The 21,619-nt window shown below is 43.1% G+C and overlaps 1 protein-coding gene across 5 annotated transcripts in view; it reads left to right on the top strand.

The window, feature by feature from the left end:
• The first annotated feature begins 16,809 nt into the window (after window positions 1-16,809).
• Window positions 16,810-21,619, top strand: part of anks1b (ankyrin repeat and sterile alpha motif domain containing 1B) — a 104,017-nt gene continuing 99,207 nt past the window's right edge. For all 5 annotated transcript variants that reach the window (XM_086010205.1, XM_086010203.1, XM_086010204.1 and 2 more), the window contains exon 1: window positions 16,810-17,025. In XM_086010205.1, coding sequence (XP_085866331.1) covers window positions 16,825-17,025 — 201 coding nt within the window. In that variant the 5' untranslated portion in view covers window positions 16,810-16,824. The remainder of the gene's footprint in view (window positions 17,026-21,619) is intronic.

Raw genomic sequence — 21,619 nt, 5'->3', positions numbered from 1 at the left:
AATCCATATTGCCTTCCAGCAAAGTGGTTTGTGGGAATGATATGACCTATGGCCCTTTTATTCTTGTAGTGAGCTGACTGGCCCTTAGAAACTCTCTGGCTCTTGGGAATAGGCACTGGCCAGAATATGTTCTTTCCTATAATGGTAACCAGGCATGCCTCACCTTCCCAAACCTGCTCCCAGCTCACATCACTGGCCTGGGCCACAGGTGTCTCCCTTGGATGGCTACTGTGTTTCTTTTTCTCTCCCTCTCTATCTCCCCCTCTCTCTCCCCTCTTTCTCTCTCTCTCTCTCTCTCTCACTCTCTCTTCCCCTTACTCTCCCATCTCCCTCTCTCTTAGCCTTATCTTCTCTCTCTCCCCCTGTCTCTCCTCCCCCACTCTGTAATGAAACTTTGAACACGGCACATTCCATCTGCCCAGTGTGAACAGGTGCAAATTGTGGCTGCTTTTGCTTTCTGTTTTCAGCTTATTCCAATTTTTCACTGTCATACATGTCATCTTGGAGTGACATCAACCCCAAAGACAATCTGATTACCTCCCCCAAGGGGGATAGTCACTAATTGTTTGTCCGACAATTGACGAGTGTGGGTTGAGCCACCAAAAGATTCTTATTAGCAGCATGATAAGCAGTACAACTCACTACAAAATGTGTGAATGCGTTCCTGATCACACATGGACAGACACCATGGGGGAGAAATTCAGTAGGTTGCGCCACCCGTTAGCGCCTTAAGAGGGCGCTAAGTGGGTCGCAAGCCAACTGACGCCCGGGCGCGGCACTGCCCACGCCTCCCGCTAAATTCCGCGGGACGTTAGTGGTGGCGCTAACCGTTAGCGCTGTGCCGCTGCTGATGACGTCATCGGTGTGCGCAGCGCCCCGCTGACGCCCCGGCCGCGATATTCGGCAGCGCCCCCTGATTTACCACCGGACACTATGTCCGACCGGTTCAGGGGGGCCTACCTGCAGCCGGGGAGGCGCAAATTAAAGGCGAGGTGCGGGGCGGCCATTTTTGTTGTTGGCCGCCTGCCAGCACCTGCCTGCGCTCCCGTCCCCGGCCTCCTGAACCCCCCCGCGGAGTACCGGCTGCGTTCCAAGAGCCCGGCACTTCTCTTCGGTGCCGGGCTCTTTTGCCTGCACTCCCGATCCTTGGGGGCCCAGCTGGGCCCCAGATCGCGCTGCACAAGGCCCCTCCCCTTTAAGAAGGGGAGGAAGGCCTGCAATACCGCAGCGCGACGTGCCGCAGCGTGCAGCGCCACGATATTCACTCGCAGCGCCCCAAGAGGGATGCGGGGCGCCTCCAGTAGCACCGCGCTTCCCTTTTGGGGCGCAACCACTCAATTTCCAGTGGGCGGGCGCGAATGTTTCCAGGGCGCTACTTTTAGCACCCTGGCGAGGCTGGTGCCCCAAACGGGGCTATACTCAATTTCTTCCCCCATATCCCTTTGAGCAGTGCTTCCACCAGTTGGAGGTGCAGAACTTAAGTAGCAGCCGATTGCCTATCTGCAACACAAACCTAGTAGGCACTGAGCCCTGGATATATGCGCACATGTTCTTTACCCAGCCACCCGGCACTGACTTCCAGCAACTGTCATCCCAAGTCTCGGAGTTTCCGTGTTGGCTACACAATGTATATCTGCTTTCAGCATGATGCCATCGTGCCAGCTGCCTTGAAATTTGAGGAACCCAAGTACATATCATGCAGCAGGCTTACTCATCTTGAATTGCAAATGCACAAGTGGCTTATGTGAAAAACCTAAGCTCCATCCTGCTGCAAATGATAAAATTGTGGGTTTTTTATATTCCTTTTATAACTGTATATGTGTATGTGCGAGATCATGTGAAAGATTTTGTACTCCCTAGGGCTAAAATGCAAACCGTCTTTCCTCACGAGACGCTAGCTGAGAAATGGGTCAGCTCTCAGTGCGAAAGCAGACTACATTGATGTTCTAGTAATTAGTCATTCTAAGGGACAGATGATACATTGGCTACATCAGTTAGCATTTCCTAGGTATGCTTTGGAGGGTGTGTAAACCATTGCACTCCAAATTGTGCCATGTACAAGATACATCATTATGTCTTTGAGATTGCCCTAACAGGACACAGTTTTAAGGATGCTGAAACAGGACTGTAAAAATTTACACTTTGTCATTTTGGTCTCATAAAAAGTTAAAAGTACTGTATCAGAGAAAGTTAAATAGTGTATTACTGTTTTATCCACTGATTTATTTTTGTTTCTGCTTAAATCTATATTTTACAATAAATTTATTTTATAGTTTTAGCTTGAGATGCTGCCTGACCTGCAGCATTTTCTGTTTTATTTCAGATTTCCAGCACCTGCAGTATTTTGCTTTTGTATTAGTGTTTGCTTCACTGCAACTTCTCTTCCAGGAAGAAGTTCTGCTCTTCGCTCTGACGGGATTTCCGTTTGTCTCTTTGTTCACCTTCATTGCTTTCTGTTTCCCTTCTCATGTTTGATCAAGTATCTAATAAAACTCGCTTTCATAGCCACATCTCTTTCCTCAGCAACTGTCTCCAGCTCTGACTTATTTCAGCAGCACCGACTCACACTGGCCCAGAAATTGGTGTCGGGGGCTTCCCGCGGGTGCAAGCCCCCGACCTACGCTTACATAGCACGGCGACAGTTGAAGCCTGGCCCTGCGTGGATTTCCTGTCAGTGGCCCGGTTCAGCTCCCGGTGCGCTGTGCTTGCGTGATCCATCGGCGTAGTTAGTTCGATGAGCCGGCTGGGATCACGTGAGCACTGGGCAACCAATCGGAGGTTGCAAAAGTTCATTCATGAGTTTGATAGTAAGAACTGTCAAACTCATGAAAACTCCGGGTGCCCAAAACAGTACTTAAATTTCAAATAAAAGTTTTTAAAAATCCCACTAATTAAATGAACTATTAATAACTGTAAAAAACTAATTTAAACAATTATTCAAATTTTTGAAAAAAATAATTTTTTAACAAACCGGGTCTAAAAATACACTTACCTTACTGTAAAGTCTTTAAAAATAATAAACCTGTGGGGAAAAAAATTCTAACTTTAATTAATAGACCACTTACCTTTTAAAACGAAGTACTTGCGTCTGCTTTTTTCTCGCGTAAAAACTGGAGGCCTTATCGCACGGGCAACCCTGTAAAAAAAAAAAAAAAAAAGGAATTTCAGCACGCACGCGCAGACTCCTGCGCGCACACGTTCGACCTCTGAACCCCTTGGTTCAGAGGATCAGAAATGCCGGTTTCCCGCGCATGCACTGTGCATGCAGAAAACCGGCAATTCCATCGGTCCCACATGTGAGTACACGGTGCTTACTCACGCGTTGGGACCCGAATTACTGGGCCACTATCTCAGAGCTGTCCTGGTCCACAGTTCCATTTCATCCTTTGCCTCATCCGGCACTTTTAACAAAAGACTTTCTTCCTTTCAGGTGTCAAGGACCACAAGATTCAACAACCCCCGGATCCTCCTTCCCCTTCATTTTCCTCTGACCCCATCCCTCCTTCCAATCTGCCCCTTTGACTTGTTTTCACTCTGACATTCCCCTCTCTGACCCCGAACGATCAGTCCTCACCAAAGGCCCTTATGCACCCATCTCAATAAATTTTGAGTTCGGTGCGATGCTGAGCTCTTCTTCCTTCGCTTCTGTGCCCACTTCTTTGACCAGGAGTCTTTACCCTGCACAATGGATCCTTTCTCCCATCTTCAGAATTCTCTTTCCACCTGGACTCCGCCCTCTGGCCTCCTTCCCTCTCTTGACCTTTTCGTTGGGTACTGCCAGCGTGACATCAGCTGTCTCAAGTTCTCTAGTCCTCTCACTCACTCTAACTTACCTCCCTCTGAATTTGCAGCACTCTTAGACTTCTCTTAGGTCCAACCCTGACATGATCATTAAACTGGCTGGCAAGGGCGGCGCTGTTATTGTTTGGCAAACAGACCTCTGCCTTGTGGAGGCTGAACGCCAACTCTCCAACATCGCCTCTTCCCCCCCCCCCCTTCAGCATTCTGAAGGGAACGTTCCCTCCGTGACCCCCTGGCTCACTCTTCAATCATCCACAACACTGCCTCCTCTTCCCACGGTACCTTGCTGCGCAAGCACAGAAGATGCAACACCTGTCCATTCAACTCTTCCCTTCCCACTGAACAGGGCCCCAAATACTCCTTACAGGTGAAACAGCGATTTATTTGTACTTTTAATTTAGTATACTGTATTTGCTGCTCACGAAGCAGTCGCCTCATAATTGGGGAGACCAAACGCAGATTGGGTGATTGCTTTGCTGAACACCTCCATTCAGTCTGCAAGTGTGACCCTGAGCTTCCAGTCACTTGCCATTTTAATTCTCTGTCCCACTCCCACTCTGACCTCTCTGTCCTCGGCTCCTACACTGTTCTAATGAAGCTCAATGTAAGCGCGAGGAACAGCACCTCTTTCGATTAGGCACTTTACAACCTTCTGGACTCCACATTGAGTTCAACAATTTCAGATCATAATCACTGCTCCTATTTTTTTGGACAACAGGTGTTGGTAATGATTCTGCCGTTGCCATTTACAGCTCCTCTAGACCCATCTTTTGTTTCTTTACTTGACCTATTGCCGTCCCCTTTTGCCTTGCACCATCATCCTTTTTGTCATTTAATCACTCCTGCCATCCCTTTTGTTCTTTCCTCCCCCCACCTTTTCCCTGCTCTGTACTTGCTTAAAACCTGTTACATCTCTAACTTTTGCCAGCTCTGATGAAAAGGTCATTGACCTGAAACGTTAACTCTGTTTCTCCCTCCAGTCCGGCTTCTGCTCTTCTCACCACACAAAATAGCCCAGCCAAAGTAACCAATGACATCCGGTATGACTATGACCATGGTGCATTATCCATCCTTATCCTCCTCAAACTTTCTGCAACATGTGATACAATTGACATATCATTCTCCATCAATGCCTCTCCATCATCCAATTCAATGAGACTGCTTTTGCATGGTTCCATTCCTACTTATCCAAACATAGCCAGTACACCTCCGGCAACAGGTTCTCTTCGCTCCTCTGCACTGTCGCCTCCAGTGTCCCTCAAGGATCTATCATTGGCCCTGTCCTCCTCCTTACATGCTGACCTTTGGCAACATCATCCATAGGGTCAGCATTCATGTGGATGATATGTAGCTATACCTCTCCGCCACTTCTCACAACCCCTTAACTGCTTCCATGTTGTCAGACTGCTTGCCCAACATCAAGTTTTGGATGAGTCATAACTTCCCCCAGCTCAACATTAGAAAAATTGAAGCCATCATCTTTGGCCCATGCCATAATCTCTGCTCCTTTGCACAGAATGCATCCTCCTCCCTGACCCCACTCTCAGACTGAGCCAGTACTTTACAACCTGGCCATCCTGTTCAACCCACATCCTACCCATCACCCAAACTGGTTACTTCCACCCCTACATTTTACCGTCTCTGTTCCTCCATTATCGTAATGCTTAGATCCTGCATTTGTCACCTCCAGACACCCTCCTTGATGGTTTCCCTTCCTCCACTCTCCAGAAACTCCACCTTGTTCAAAACTGTGCTGCACATATCCCATCTGGCACTAAGTCCCACGTCGCCCACTCCTCACTAACCTACACTGGCTCCTGGTCCCTGAATGCATTGTATTTTAAATCCTCATCTATAACTCACTCCACTGCCTCACCTCACTCTATTTCTGTAATCTCCTTCACCCCTATATGTCTTCCTCAATACTCTATATATCTGCCTTCACCCAGCATTGGTGGCAGAGCATTTCGACACCTTGCTCCTACTCAATGGAGTTCCCTCCCGAAACTTCTCTGTCCCTCCACTTCACCCCCCACTTTTAAAAGCCTTCTCAAGATCCATCTCTTCAACCAAGCTTACAGTCATCCCTCTTCTATTCTGGTTTGCTATCCATTTCCATATTTCTATTTGTGAAGCATCTTGGGACATTTCTTTGTTACAGTCACTATGTAAATGCAAGTTGTTGTTGCCGTCTGTCAATGTAGTGTTTCTATCTCACAGAGTTCAGGAGTGTACGATGGGCAATCCATACTATTTCCAGTATAATCCAGTGGCAAAAGGGAAATTATTAGTCCTGAGAGACACCATATCCCATTCACTACACATATAAGGTTTAAGTTTTTTTTCATAGGTGCACGAGCCTGTCAATGGAAGCTGTCATTTGTAATAAGCATGAATAAAGAGTGTTGGGACAGGGCTTACATCATACAAGCAATTTATTGATTGATTCAGTTCAGCTCAAAAGTTCATGTAGAATCTTTATTAGTACAATCATCCCACTCCCATCATCAGATTCTTTCTTTGTTTTGTTAAATATTGGCACCTGATGAAACATTCTTGATCTGTTCTCAACATGAGAAGATTGTGTTGGTGAAGCGTAATGTATAGGATTCTTTCATATATCCTCATCCTATTCAAATTGTATTAGGGGTCTGTTGAAATAAAGTTGGAGCATTTCAAATGTATAAATTCAATATGTTGTGGAGCTCAAAAGCAAAACTGAAATCTTTCAGTACTGTGAGGCTCTACAAAGCCTGCTTCAGAAATTCTTCACTGTGACTGATACAATAAAAATGATATGTTCACCAGTGTTATCAGTTCTACAGCTGCTAAAAAAAAAATTGTCATCCAGTCGAGTGAGGGAGAGCTTGGTACAGGAAACTTTGTGCTATCCGGCACTGACGGGACCGAGCTGTTGCCGTCCCATCAAAACTGCCGGACAAACCAGCGCTAATGTTGAAACATACGGAGATTTTGAGCTCCGTATCTGGCAACAAACCCTGTTGCTTAGCAACAGCTTCTAAACAGTCGGCCGTACCTTGCAAGCGTCTCTGTAGCTTAGCAACAGCTTCAGCGAGACCTTGCAGAGCCTGACTGGTGGGGAAAAAAAGCAACGAAAAGAAAAAAAAACTAACGAAACGGCTCCTGATCTTTGCCGGTGGCTCGAGCATTCCGGACAGTTAACCTCCGGATAAACCAAAGTTTCCTGTAAATTGTTCTTTTCCTTATTACAGAAGAAAGCATTCAATAGGAATAGCTCCATTTTAATTAAGCACAATGTTACCTTTATTCATTCTTTGTACTGAAGCTGTAATGACTAACTTCTTGTCCTGTCTTTGCCAGAGGAGAGTCTTTGCCAACGTGAAGCCTCTGCGGAAGAGGAGCTCCATGGTGGCCACATCCCTGAGCAGTTTGCAGGTCTACTGCATGGCTCTTCCCCGGCCTGTGAATCTCCAGAGAATCCTTATCATCTGTACACTAAAGCAAATAAGGAGTTCAACAATGACAACACCTTGAGAATCAAAGAGCCAACTCGGGAGCCAAATTTAATTAAAGCAAATTCACTAGAATGTCCAGATGAAACAAATGAGGCACAAAGGCTGCAAACTGTCAGTGATGCATCAATACTAAACAGAGAAAGCAAACCACAAGTTGTTTATAAGACCATTTTCCACACAAAAGTGAACCAGAATGACAGTGACACATTTGTCAGCACCAGAACTTTTCGGAATAACGATCACTGGATAAGCAGCACAGGAGAGAAGCTTGGCTTTGAGGATAGGGCATGCACTTTAGGAAGGCTAAGATCTGGAGGAAAGACTCTTCTTGAATTACAATTAGCCAGAAACATTTCAAAGTCGGATTCCAACCTTATTACTTGTTCACCGATTGAGGAAGAATCAAGGAGCAGTCGCTGTGAGTCTGTATCAAACTACTTTAAAGAAAACAAACAATGCACCGGAAAATGTCTGGAACGAACACCTTCTTTCACAGCTGAATGGGAAGAGGTAAGAGTTATTATGAAAGTGCCATCTGCTCCAGATGTCAATTGTGGACATTCGAAGATTGCATAGTGTTTAAATCGTGATTTGCATTAAGGGAACCATGAGATTATTAAAGAAATGACAAATAAAATCATCAGCTAGATAAGTGAGTGATGTCTAATTCCTTGTAGCGTGTTGCACAACTAATGCAGTAAACTGAAGCCCAGTGTGCACTGTCCACCAAATGAACTATACTTGCTCATTTATAATGGTACTGTATAAACCAGCTTGACAGGACATAACATGCAGAGTCCATTGTATACTTGCTTAGGCATCTATATATTAGGAAGTTAGTCATTTAATAATTCAGATTTTAACTCAGTCCCTCACAAAATGTTTATTTAATTTTATCCTGAAACTAAAAAATGTAATTCCTAAATCATTTTTAGGAATAGCAAGTCTTCATAAAGAAACTTTAAACATTTTGTGAGGGACTGCATAGTGGGGTGGGTTAGCACACTATCTTTTCACCCTGGGACCGGGATTCTACTCCAGCCCGGAATGATAGGCTGAAAGTCTACTGGCTGCTGGCTGTGTATTTCTATTCAACATCATTTCGGGTAATATCAATTCAGTTCTCTGTGGATGCAGAAGTACTCATATTTCAACAGTATATGGCATGACAGTCTCATTGAGAAAAGCCACCAGATTGTGGGAGGAATCACACTAGTGTAGTAGGTGCTATTCTGAGCTTGAGCGTAGGGCACGTTTGTGGGGCAGAGTTGAGGGAGCTTTACTCGGCATTTGGTGGTTCACCCAACCTCTGCCTGGTTATGGCTTTGTGCTCCCACTGGATGACAAAAATGAAAAAATATCCCCAACCTTGGCACCCTCACTGCAATGTGTTCAATTCATGTATTTGAGTAACTTTACCTATTAATTATTCAGATTTAATTTATTTCCAATCATGATTTCAGATGTTTTGATAACTTGCAGGAGATATGCAAAATAGTCGCTGTTATGATGAGTTTGAGACTTAGTTGACTCCAGTTTTTTCTATAGTGATGATTTCAGCAATTCCATTACCCGAGCCAGAGTACCGGTGGTTACTGACAATATTGCATCCTCTTCCATCCATGAGAATCAACATTGCGGACTTCTCCCCAACTGAATCATAGAAGTTTACAGCATGGAAGGGGGATATTTCGCCCATAGTACCTGTGCTGCTCGTTGCTGGAACAATTCAAAAACTAATCCCACTTGCCTGCTTCCCCACAGCCTTGTATCCACCTTTTCTTCAAATATATATCCAGGTCTCCCTTAAAAGATGCTATCATCTCAATTATTCCCTGTGGGAAAGCATTTCATGTTCCAATAATATGTTGAGTAAAGAAATTTCTTCAGACCTCTCTCCTTCCTTGCTAAGTGACAATTTTAAATTGATGAACCCTCATCACTGATTCCCCAACCAGAGTAAATAGTCTTTCCTTCTTCAGCCTATCAAATCTCTTCATCATTTAAAAAACCCTAAATCTCCTCTTAGCCTTCAGTATAAACAGTCTCAGGATCCCAGGTCTCACCTCACAAGCTATAGTTTCCCATCCCTGCAAAATCCTCGTGAATCTAGGTTGCGTGCTCTCTTAGGCCCTAATGTCCTTTCAAAGCCACACGCAGTACTCCAACAATTGCTCAGTCAAAGCTTTGTATAAATTTAATGTTACTTCTGTTGTGGGATTTCTCTCTGCCCCAAAGCAGACGGAGACGAGCGTGTACTGGTTCCAAGCGATCTTTATTCAAGCACGTGCAGGGAGAGGCCCTCTCAGTCTGAGCTGAGACGGGAGTGTAATTTTTACATTCGAGCAGTTGGCTTATATACAATCTTACATCTTGTTTCCTTCACATCTTCGGGACTTGACCAATTAATCACATCTCCACAAAACACATCTTATTTATCTCATTTGCCCTGTTTCCACATCTGCCATTGTTCTATCCAATTTACGTACGCTTAACCTCATCTTCGCAAATCACATCTTGGCGGCCCATTGTTCAGTGTATGGCCTCCTTGATTCTTTCACTCCCCCAATCATCATGTAATATGCTTTTTCCAACTGTCTGTTTAATAAAGACTTCTCCTTTATTACGTCAGCCAGCTAGTCAGTTAAGCCGCTAATCTAGCTTTTAACCTCTTCACTCCTTTGCTCTTGTTATTTATGTCCCTATTTATATAACCTAAAATGCTGTTGGCTTTTTCTATGGCTTTATCTACCTGTAGTTGCACTTTCAGGGAATTAAATATTTGGATGCCTAGATGTCTCTGTTCATCCACACCCTTCTATGTCTTTCCATTGAGGGTAAATTCACATTCCTTGTTTTTCCTCCCAAAATGAATTACCTCACACCTCTTCATATTAAATTGTATCTGCTACATGTCTGCCCACTGCTTCATTATCAGCTAGTAGATGCTGAAATTTGAGTTTACTGAGCCAATGCCTCCCTCGCTCACATCTAGTGATTTGTCTATAAGCTCATGAAAGTCATCCGACAGGAGACAAGTGAGCTATAGTGTCGACCAGCATTGGAGTGCATTCTTGCAACCTTCTGGCTTGGGTAATGCCCGCCATCACTTAAACTACTGTGCTGTGACCAGAAGATTATTTTCAACAGTAATGGAAGCTGATTTTACTTGCTTCTGAATAGATCACTGGATTTCAAACACGTGATCTTTATGACTTCCAGGATTAATTAACAACGTAGCTAGCACCATGGGAAGAATGGTATTTTTAAATTGTAAATGGATTATAGAAATAGTCAAGTAATGAGGATTTTGGTCATTAATTATTTTCCATTTATATGTGCAACTTTCCCTTTCTACAAACCGAGATATAATTGCTTTCTGGATTTTTTGAGAACAGGAGTATAACTAAGACTACAGCTGAGCAAACAGTTGTAATGGATCCCATGGTGAGCTTAATCAGAACATAACACAGCCCTTGATTCTGCAGGTGTACAAAACTCTGGAAAGGATGAGCCTGTGAAGCAGCTGTTTATAGATTAATGGTTCTTACTATGTTCTTTTCAGATTGATAAAATCATGAGCTCCATCGGAGCTGGAATCAATACTGGCCTGAAAGGAAAGCATGATGATGCTTCAGGTAAGGAACAAAATCTTAAGTCCACGCAATTACCTTTGCAATAAATTCATGAAAAAAAGTATTTGTGGCTGATGAATAATATGATTCTTCAAGACACTTGCCAGAGTGTTGCTATTTATATAGTCTTGCTAACTCAGTTTAGTGAAAGTGTTTTCTTCTTGGACCTTTATTAACAGTATGCATCATTAGGAAAAGTATGGGCTAATGAATGAAAGTCAGCATGGATTTTTTAAAGGCAAATCATGTTTGACTAACTTGATTGCGTTCTTTCATGAAGTAAAGGAGAGGGTTGATGAGGGTAGTGTGGTTGATGTTGTGTATATGGACTTTCAAAGGTGTTTGACAACGAACTACATAACAGACTTATTAGCAAAATTAGAGCCCATGGTATTAAAGGGACAGTGGTAGCGTGGATACAGAATTGGCTGAGGGACAGAAAACAGAGAGTAGTGGCGAACGGTTGTTTTTCAGACTTGAGGGAAGTATACAGTGGTGTTCCACAGCTTAGGGCCACAGCTTCTTTTGATTTATATTAAAGAACTGGACTTGGGTATAAAGAGCAGAATTTCAAAGTTTGCAGATGACACGAAAATCAGAAGTGTAATAAACAATGAGAAGGATAATAAAAGGCTTCAGGAGGACAAATACATACTGGTGAAATGGGCAGACACAGGGCAGATTAAATTTAACACAGGTTAGGCCACAACTGGAGTATTGCGTCCAGTTCTGGTCACCACACTTTAGGAAGGATGTGAAAGCCCTTTAGAGGGTGCAGAGAAGATTTACCAGATTGGTTCCAGGATGGGGGATCTTAGCTACAAGGACAGGTTGGAGAAGCTGGATGTGCTTTCATTAGAGCAAAGGAGGTTGAGGGTTGATTTGATAGAGGTGTACAAGATTATGACAGGTTTGGATAGGCTAGACGGGGAAAGGCTGTTCCCACTAGTTGATGGTACGAGGACTAAGGGACACAGATTTAAGGTTTTGGGCAGGAGATACAGGGGGGATGTGAGGAAAAACTTTTTTACGCAGTGAGTGGTGACGACCTGGAATTCGCTGCCGACGGGAGTGGTGGAAGCGGAGACACTCAGTGTTTTCAAGGAGAGACTGGATAGGCACTTGAGGGAAATAAACATGCAGGGCTACGGGGATAGAGCGGGGGAATGGGACTGACTGGATTGCGCTACAGAGAGCCGGCATGGACTCGATGGGCTGAATGGCCTCCTTCTGTGCCGTTATGACTCTATGACTATGAGAAGTTTGAAGTGATACATTTCGGTAGGAAGAATGAAGAGAGGCAATATAAACTAAATGGTACCATTTTTTAGGGGGTGCAGGAACAGAGATACCTGGGGGTGTATGCACATAAATATTTGAAGGTGACAGGACAAGTTGAGAAGGCTGTTAAAAAAGCATATGGGATCCTTGGCTTTATAAGCAAAGGCATAGGGCTCGATTTTCCCAGCCCCGAGGAGGCAGGTTTGGAGGCGTGCGAGTTGTTAAAATCGCCAAAACTGGCGGGTGGACCCGTTCCCACCTCCGAGCAATTTTCCCAAGTGCGTGATTTCTGATCCGCTTTCCATCCCGCCTCCAAGAGGCGGGATAGGCCCTTAAGGCCCTTAACAACCACTTAATCCCATTTTGAGAGGCCTTTCTGATTTTAACACATTTCCCCCATCCTACCCGCCGCCTCTGGAACGCGCCAAGTAATCCTGGCGGCCTCACTAGTGGATTGCTTACGAACAGCTGCAGCTCCACCATTACAAAGGAGTTTTCACCGATGATCATTTGCAGGTGGCAGAACTTTGTTGTTTCAGGTTTGGGGGAACTTTTAGCAGGCCTACTCATTGTTGTGGAAGTTTGAAGCCTGACACCCATCCCCAGTGTGACCTCCTTGGAAACCCCTCTCCCCACCTTGACTAAGCGCTTCCTCAACTGAGGCATATACCAGAAACATGGCGATCATTTAATTCCTTTCCTCCTGGACATCAGATTCGGATGAAGACCAGCCGCAGCAGCAGCAGAACCATGAGCAACAGCAGGAACATCAATAGGAGCGCCAAGCTGCTAGTCACCCACCTGAAGATGCACAGGCCAGAAGGCGCCAGAGCGCCACCATATTGCTGCCTGGGATGCAAGGGGCGCACTCATCCTGGCCAGATTTGCTTAGCCTGCACAATCAAACACTTTAGTCCCGCTCCTTACCAGATCATCGACAGTGGAGAAGAACCTACAGAATCCTATCACTTTGACCACCATTCTGATAATCGCAAGGCACCCTAAGCCCTCAATGTGAAAGTCCCATTTGCGAAATGACACAGGCCACAACTTCAACAGTTTGCCATCAAAACACTTTATAATACAATCACAATGATGGCTGGTCCAAAACAAAACAATACAGCACCCAAGTGACTACCCTTGTGACTACTTGTGCTTTATCTTCCTCTTACGCGTGCTCCTACGTGGTGCTTCCTCTGTGGCTTCAGCAGATGTGGAGGCCCCTTGCTCGCTCTCTTGCTGCTCCTGTCTCGACGCCTTTGGTGGTCATCCTCTGGGGTGGCAAACCTGTGCGGGCTTGCCAACAGCCTGCTGCTCCTATGGCTGTGCAGGGGCTGAGACGCCCATCTCATTTGGGTGAGGACTCTGACCGAGGGCTTTGCTGTGGCATGGTCGTGTGAACGCTTGGAGAGGAGCCCCCACTTCCTTCTTGTCTGCCACCAACATCCCTCTCATGGGTCAGCCCCACTTCAGAGGTAGCAAGTGGCTTGACAGCACCTTGCTGCACTGCAGGGAGGCCATGAGGACCCATTTCCGCACTGGAAGTCCTACTCCAGAGGACTTGCATGAAGGTCTGCTTTGTTTGCCCAATAGCTGACCATCGCTCCTCAAGAGATGTCATTCTATTCTGAACAATGACCATGTTTTCAATACCCTTGTGACTAAGATCCTCCATGGACCATGGAAGGAGTGAGTGTAGTGAATGCATAGCATAGATGCTCAGAAGGATACAAAGGACCCTCCCTGTGTGTTGTAATTAGTTATTGTCATGGCATCACAGTGATAGGAAGTGTGAAGGCTGCATGGTCGAATAGTTAAGTGAATGTGACCATAAGGAGAGAGGGAATGGGTAAGGGTGCAGGGATCTAAGTGTCAAGAGGGATGTGGAGGAAGAGGCTGGCAACGCAGAGTGCTGGTGAGGAGAGGCGATGGGGATCAGATTGAGGGTGATGGGAAAGCCATACTCACTTTTCCGGTGCGGAGAAGGTCATGAAACCTCTTTCTGCATTGCAGCCAGGTTCTGCCGCTCATTGAAATGGAGTTGACAACCTGGGCCACTTGTAGCCACACAGCTTTTGTCTGCTGGGGTGGTTTTTTCTCCCTGAGGAAGGGAACAGCACCTCCTTATTACAGCTGGCTCCGTACACCAGAGCTTGGAGGGAGGGCTCATCAAACCGAGGAGCACATTTTTGCTTGATCGTTGACATTTTCCACAATTCAACTCCTTCATATAAATTGCAGAGCCTTTGCAGTCTCCAGAAGAATCAAAGTTGCTTGCAGGCCTTAAATCCAACAGCATTGGTGACATCATCGGAGGCGACGTTCTGTATGAAAAGACTAGTTGGGCCAGTGGTTCCCACATGCAGGAAATGAATTGGCCAATTAGGGGAAAATCGCACTTTTTCAACACTTCACTTAGGAGTCGGGGTCCTGACACACCCCAGCCCGACCACACTGACAAAATCCAGTCCCTAGAGTACAAAAGCAAAGAAGTTATGCTAAACATTTATAAAACACTGGTTAGGTCCTCAGCTAGAGTATTGTGTTAAATTCTGGGCACCACACTTTAGGAAGGATGTCAAGGCCTTAGAGAGGGTGCAGAAGAGATTTACGAGAATGGTACCAGGGATGTGGGACTTCAGTTACATGGAGAGACTAGAGAAGCTGGGATTGTTCTCCTTAGAGCAGAGAAGGTTAAGAGGAGATTTGATTGAGGTGTTCAAAATTGTGAGTGGTTTTGATAAAGTAAATAAGGAGATGTTGTTTCCAATGGCAGAAGGTTCGGCAACCAAAGGACACAGATTTAAGGTGATTGGCAAAAGAACCTGAGGCGACACAAGGAAACATTTTTTACGCAGCAAGTTGTGATCTGAAACACACTGCCTGAAACATTGGTGGAAGCAGGTTCAGTAGTAACTTTCAAAAGGGAATTGGATAAATACTTGAAGGGGACAAATTTATAGGGCTACGGGGAAAGAGTATGGGAGTGGCACTAATTGGATAGCTCTACCAAAGAGCTGGCACAGCCATGATGGGCTGAATGGCCTCCTGTGCTGTATCATTCTATGATTAGCATTAAAGGTCTGCTGCCGATACCTAACCCGCACCAAGTCCCACTTACCATCACCCTTGTCCTCATTGACCTACATTGGTCCCCAGTTCCCAAAATTGTTTAAACCCCTTCATGGCCTCACCCCTGCCTATCTCCGTAACTACATCCAGCCCTACAAACCCGTCCCCAAACACACTATTCTTTGACTTTGGCGGCTTGTGCATTCCCCTCTCCTTTTCAGCCCATCATTGGCAGCTGTAGGCTTGATGCTCAGTAATTCCCTCCCTAAACCTCTCTGTCTTTCCACCTCCCTCTCCTCTGTCAACAACCCTCCTCAAAAGTTTCTGGTCACCCCATCTAATATCACCTCCTTGGAGCAGGCGGCATTTTCTTTTTGATAATGCATCCATGAAGTGCTTGGGGACATTTTTGCACGTTAAAGGTGCTATATAAAATGCAAGTAATTGCTACTGGATGACAAAGCTGTCTTTTTATTATGCTGTAATATTATTTGTTACTGCATCAAGAAAACATTGCATATCACATTAATTACAGCTGCTGCATTCACCTGCCCTTCCAAAATAGCTGTAATCTCCCTTTAATGATGAAGAATAAGAGAATCTATGAAAGGTTAATGAGGTCATAGTTCAATTTGAATATGCAGTTTGTGGCTCTGTCATTGGCTTGTAGAACGGTAGTTTTGATGGAGTGTGATGTACTTTATGACAGTTAAATAAGAGGTCTGAGCAGCTGTTAGCGTGATTTATTTGAGGCCACAAATATTAGTTTGAATTAACCATTAAAAAGGTTCTTCAACGCTCTCCTGGTGTAACTGCAAGTACCTTCTGTTACTCCATCCATAAAATATTTGAAAATGTTTATTGCTTTTAAAAGTTTTAGTATTTTAGCTGAAAGTGTGTTGAACTGTGATATTGTTTGAACATGATATTCAGGACTGGTGTTTCAGTGTTGCATGTCGGAGGAAGCAGTAGCATTTACAGTAAGCAGATGAAAGTGGTATTTCCTGCATTTGTTTTAACCGAACTCACCATTCAAGGTTGTATGTGTGTGTAGGAGGGAACAGCATCAGCATCTGCATCAGCAGCAGAATTACAGCTAGCAGACAAAGAAATCTGGCTTTCTGATGGCCTTTATAGAGACTGTGAGGTGTAGCCTGGGCTGGGCAATGAACAGGAGAGGGGGGGGAGCATGAAGCATGGTACAGCATACTGATGAGTGTGGGAGTACTTGATAAAAAGAATCCTAGCTGCTGGCAGAGCAGTGCTTACCGTGGAGAACTGCGACATTCACACGTTCAGGGACCAGCCTGCTCTTAATATTCTCTCTCTGATGTGTTCTTTAGACTGAGTACTATACATATACATATATATAGACACCTTGGCATGCTGGACCCACATCTTGTTCTAATACCTGCTGGCTGTGAGAAGCGTTCCAGCATTTAAGCAAGCTACAGAGAAATATATTGACAATAGAGTTGTGCACCACAAAAGCTATCAAGCTGGCGGGCTCATTCGACAGTCACATTCCGAGGAATACGATGTGGCAATGCCACCTCTCAACCTCGGAATGCCCCTATTACCGGATTGATGGCATGTCACTACTGAAGCGGCTTCCCCTTCAACCTCTTACAGGACCCAGAGTTGTATTTCAGACTGTGGGACGGTGGCTGGAGAGCATAGGACTCCCCCAGTATGAGAACCACCTGCTGGCAAACGGATTTGACAACATCCAGTTCATGGTAAGCTACCTTCTGTTTTATTTTTGCGCATGAACAGTTGATGTTTTCTCAAAACCATGCTACTTCTTATCACCCTCCCCCCCCCCCCCCCCCACCCCCCTTTCTCTTTTTCTCTGTCCAACTATATTGTGACCTGCATCCGTTGTACTGTTGCCTCAGCAACTGTGGACCTGTGTGGCCCATTAAATTTAATATTGTAAAGCTCTAACTACCCATTCAAAAAGGACAGAAGGAAGCATCAGTTTGGCTATAAATAACCCTGATGGATTTATCAGTTTCCATTGCGGCATAACTGATATGCTTCTGCAGTCTAACATGAAAGCTTTGGTTGGATCTTGAAGCTTTTTCTGTGTGTGTGAGTGTGTGTTTGTTTTGTAACTATGTATCATTGCTTGCACTCCATAGGGGCTAGAAAACACTTATTTCGTTTCTGAAAAGAAATTCTTTTGTAAATATACATACGCGAATGCTATAATTAAGGTAGTTCTAACAGCTGTGGGAGAGTTGAAAGTGAACTCTCAGTAAATGTGCACACTTAAAAGTTTTGCTGTCTGTAACTACCTAAAAAGGTACAGTGATGAAAACAGTAAGACATGAGAGATTTTCAATAGCCAAAAATTCTTAGGTTTTAAAGATTGTTGTAACATTTTAGAATTTCTCTTATAAACTTTTATTTTGCCAAAGAATTTACATAAAAATGGAACTTTGATGACCCAAGATCAATTCTGATCAATACGATTTGTGATTAAAACAGAGTCGAAGTTACCTGTCTGAGCCACATAGGAAGGTACATTTGTCAAGTGCTTGTACAGGGACAGTAAATGCTCTTCTACCTGCTGTACAGAAGTCATTTTTGTAATTTATTTTCACTCATAGAAATATGTGGTGATTTTCAGCTAGAGAGAAAAGCAATTATTGTAGTTACTAGGAGACCTGCTATAATTAGCTGTTTCTTACAGGGAGTGTCAATCACTGAAAGAATGCCTACATTATAATCTTTCCTACCCACTAAGCTAAAACCAGGATTGATTTTTAAAATGGATGTAAATTGGATTAATGCAGAATTGTATGGTTGATTTTCATGTATTTATTTTGTTGATAAGGTAGAATTATAATTCTGCAGTTTATTTATATCATGACAGTGGAAGGATATTTGTTATTGGTTCTCAAATGGTGGTGGTTTATTCCTGTCTGCAGTGCATTTCGTGTAATTTTCAATGTTTCTTGATACGTTATCAATTCTTTCAAACCATAAGACTGACCAGAAAGAAACATCTCCCATTACACAATAGCCTCTGCTCAGAGCTCAGCAGAGAATTGTGCGTTAATTATATTTAGGCGATGAACCAATAATGTCCCAGTTTTGCTGTTATGTTGGTAAAAATGCTGAAGGTAAACTGTTGAGATTTTGGACAATGAGTTGCACTTCAGCTCAGTCTGGTCACCCATTCCTTTCAGGTTACTCATAGCTGGTGTATTTAACAATAATTTGCAGTGTTTCTGCCAAGGTAAGTTTTGTCACTTTGGAAAGCGGTCTGTTCATTATGTTACACAAATGAAGACAGCTTTCTTTTTTAAATTAGGGGTAGCTGACTACAATGATCAGATTTGGCTCCGTAAAAACACAACACAAAATTCTGTTTCCTAAATATTTGAACTTCATTCATAGGTTCTTATTTACATTATGATAATTAACATTTCTTATTGTTAAAATAATTTCATGAGAAATATGAAAACAGAAATAGTGTTCACCTCTAGCAGGGGAAGAGGGGTAATTTAAAATATTTTTTTAACAAAGAACACATTTCAGAAATTGTTACTGTAATGTTCATATATCCCGATGTAATAATATTATATATAAGACAATAAACATTGGAACATGAGTAGGCCATTCAGCTTCTCGAGCCTGTTCCACAATTCAATCAGATCATGGCTGATCTGTTCCTCAATCCATGTATCCATCTTTGATCCATAACCCTTGATTTCTTTCCACCTGCTTCAAGTGAATCATTTTTTAGCTGACAGAAAAAGTTAGGATTTTGGGACATGAGTGCAGAGACTCATTTCAAAAGGGCTTAATTGATCCAGAGGAAATGTTGATGCACTTTTTATTATGGGGGGAGAAAAGTGAAAAAAAATTACTGACCTGAAGCAGTTGGAAATAAATCCCTCAGTTTATTGTTTATACAATGTTTGTTAATATATCAATATTTTGAAAATTACATCAGGATTGTATCAACATTACAGTATTTCCTAACTGTTGATTTAATTTATTTTTAAATTCCCCTTCCCCTTCCCTGCTTTGGTGAACACTATTTCTGTTCAGCTGTTTTTCTTCTGTCCACCCACCCATGTACACCAGCTTCTCACCTCAATAACTTGAAGGTGAGGTATTTTCATGGTGACGTGTACAGATACTTCACCCTTACTTACAATAAAGGAAATCAAATTGAAAAAGTTTACCTTGCAGCATGTTTAATATCTCTTTAAAAATGCCTTTAAGTAGACTTATTAAGAGGTATCATCAGATACAGATTCTTCCAAAAGTTGGAGCACTGGAGACAGTCTCCTTGCATTTGTGAATCACAATAATGAGAAAAAAATAGGTTTTGGTGAAGAATTTCTACCAGAAAAAAACAAACTTCTCTTTTCAGGTACTGTCAGACCTGCTGTACGTTTCCAGCACTTATGTTTTTATTTCAAATTTCCAGCATTTGCAATTTTTTCTTTCCTCTTTGCTATGGAATTACATTTAATTAACCCCATCTCTAAAGCATCAGTACTCTCACCAGCTTCTGAGCTTGTCATATTTTCTTATATCCCAATGTAATCTAATTGTTATATGCAACAGTTATAACATTGTAGAAGTAAGCTGAGGGACTTCTTTCCACTTGCATCATTGTATTCACATGTGCACCTGTAAATATTATATCCTTCAGCAATTACTTTTTATTTATCTTTTATTATTTGCCAAATTAAATAAGGGACTTGCCCTCATGCATTTATTAATCCATAGTTATTAAAAGTCCTTGGACCAACTGAGAAACATTGCATACTCCAGCCACTGCGCAACACGAATTAGATTAAGAGAACAATTTGACACTGAGAGCATTGCCTTAAATCAAATTTCCACAATGATTCTGATATGTCATTTCTTCTGTGCGTTCTACGTTAATAGAAAACAGACCAATCACATTATAATTAAAGCTTATAATTTTTAAAGTAAAAGTTGGTGTTGATATTGTGCTTAAAAAGACTTTTGCTGTTTTGCTGATTGAGATTGTTTTCTGGAAGATGGTGTGTGTGTGGGACAGGAGAATCCCTTCTGTGCTTCCCTCATCACCACTGACTTTGAAATAATTTATAAGAAATTTAAACAACTGAAGAAAAAATAATCAGTTGTTCCAGTGCTCTGGGAAGAGCATTATGTTGAATTCGAAATATTATTCCTTTTTGCAATTTTTTCTCTCTATATACCTGACCAATAACTTTCATTTGCTGGGGAAATCAGAGGGATGAGAATATTTTGTACAAGAAGAGGGTTCAGAGTTTTAAGTGGCGTTTGCCTGTCTTTATCTTTCTTCAAAACACTTTGAGTGCTTTCACCCTTCTTGGTTAATAAGCATTTCCTTTTGTTTGTGAGCATCACTCTCTGTTCTATTTGCTGAGCTTCTCATACAATCTAAGAGTGAAGCTCACCTCGATGTTTGAAAGATCTACAAAAAATCAATTCTCGTCCCTTTTAGGATGTCACTAGCCTGCATTTACTCACTTCTTCTCTTGCACACTTCAATATTTTCAGCCTTTTCTGTTAGAACAAATACCTGTTCCCCTTCAGCTGTTAAAAAGAGTTGAGACTGGTCTCTGTCATCTATAAAAGATAGCAGTGCTGTGTGTATCGACAACAACTGAGATAAATATTGTCAACTCAAAGTGCACAGCAGATTTTAGGAAGTGTATCTTCACTTCAGATTGCTCACTGACTCAATAAATTGCAAATGAACACAAGGTACTGGCAGCTAGCTAGTGGACCTTTGCATTTTGGACACAGATGATCAGTTCAGCAGTTTCCTTTATTGTATCTGTTAAGTACTAGTAGAGATTAATGGTGTAGTGGAATTCTGTCTTTAAGTTGTCTGTCTAATACAACAGTGTAGTCATTATCAGCACTGAAGAGGCTGAATGCCCATGATACAAGTGAACAATCCATGCAGACCCACAGAGTGAGCCTGTCGTTGTGGTGAAAATAAAGTTGTTTGCGTCTCACTGTCAGTGGTACAGATACAGTAAATATTGGCAGAATTCGTGATTCATTGTGTAATGCCAAAACCACTACAGTTTTAGTGCAATGTATAGAAGTAGGAGAATGAGTGGCTGTCCATCAACTGATTGGGGTAGGGCCACTAATGGCCAAACTGTTGTACCTTTTAAATTACTATGTTGAGGGTCACATGTTCTCCTCAGATATGACTTCCAGCCGCTGTGCTTTTCCATTCCTGTTTGCAAAGGCATTACAGCGGGGAGAAAGAGCCCTCTGCAGTTTTGCTTTTCATTCTGCATGCATTGTATCAGGCACACTATAATGATTAGCGTC

The sequence above is a fragment of the Somniosus microcephalus genome, chromosome 17 (assembly GCF_052327205.1).
Source record: "Somniosus microcephalus isolate GS21.2 chromosome 17, FLI_Smic_1.0, whole genome shotgun sequence".
Lineage (NCBI taxonomy): Eukaryota > Metazoa > Chordata > Chondrichthyes > Squaliformes > Somniosidae > Somniosus > Somniosus microcephalus.
This window is presented reverse-complemented; position numbering and strand designations above follow the sequence as displayed.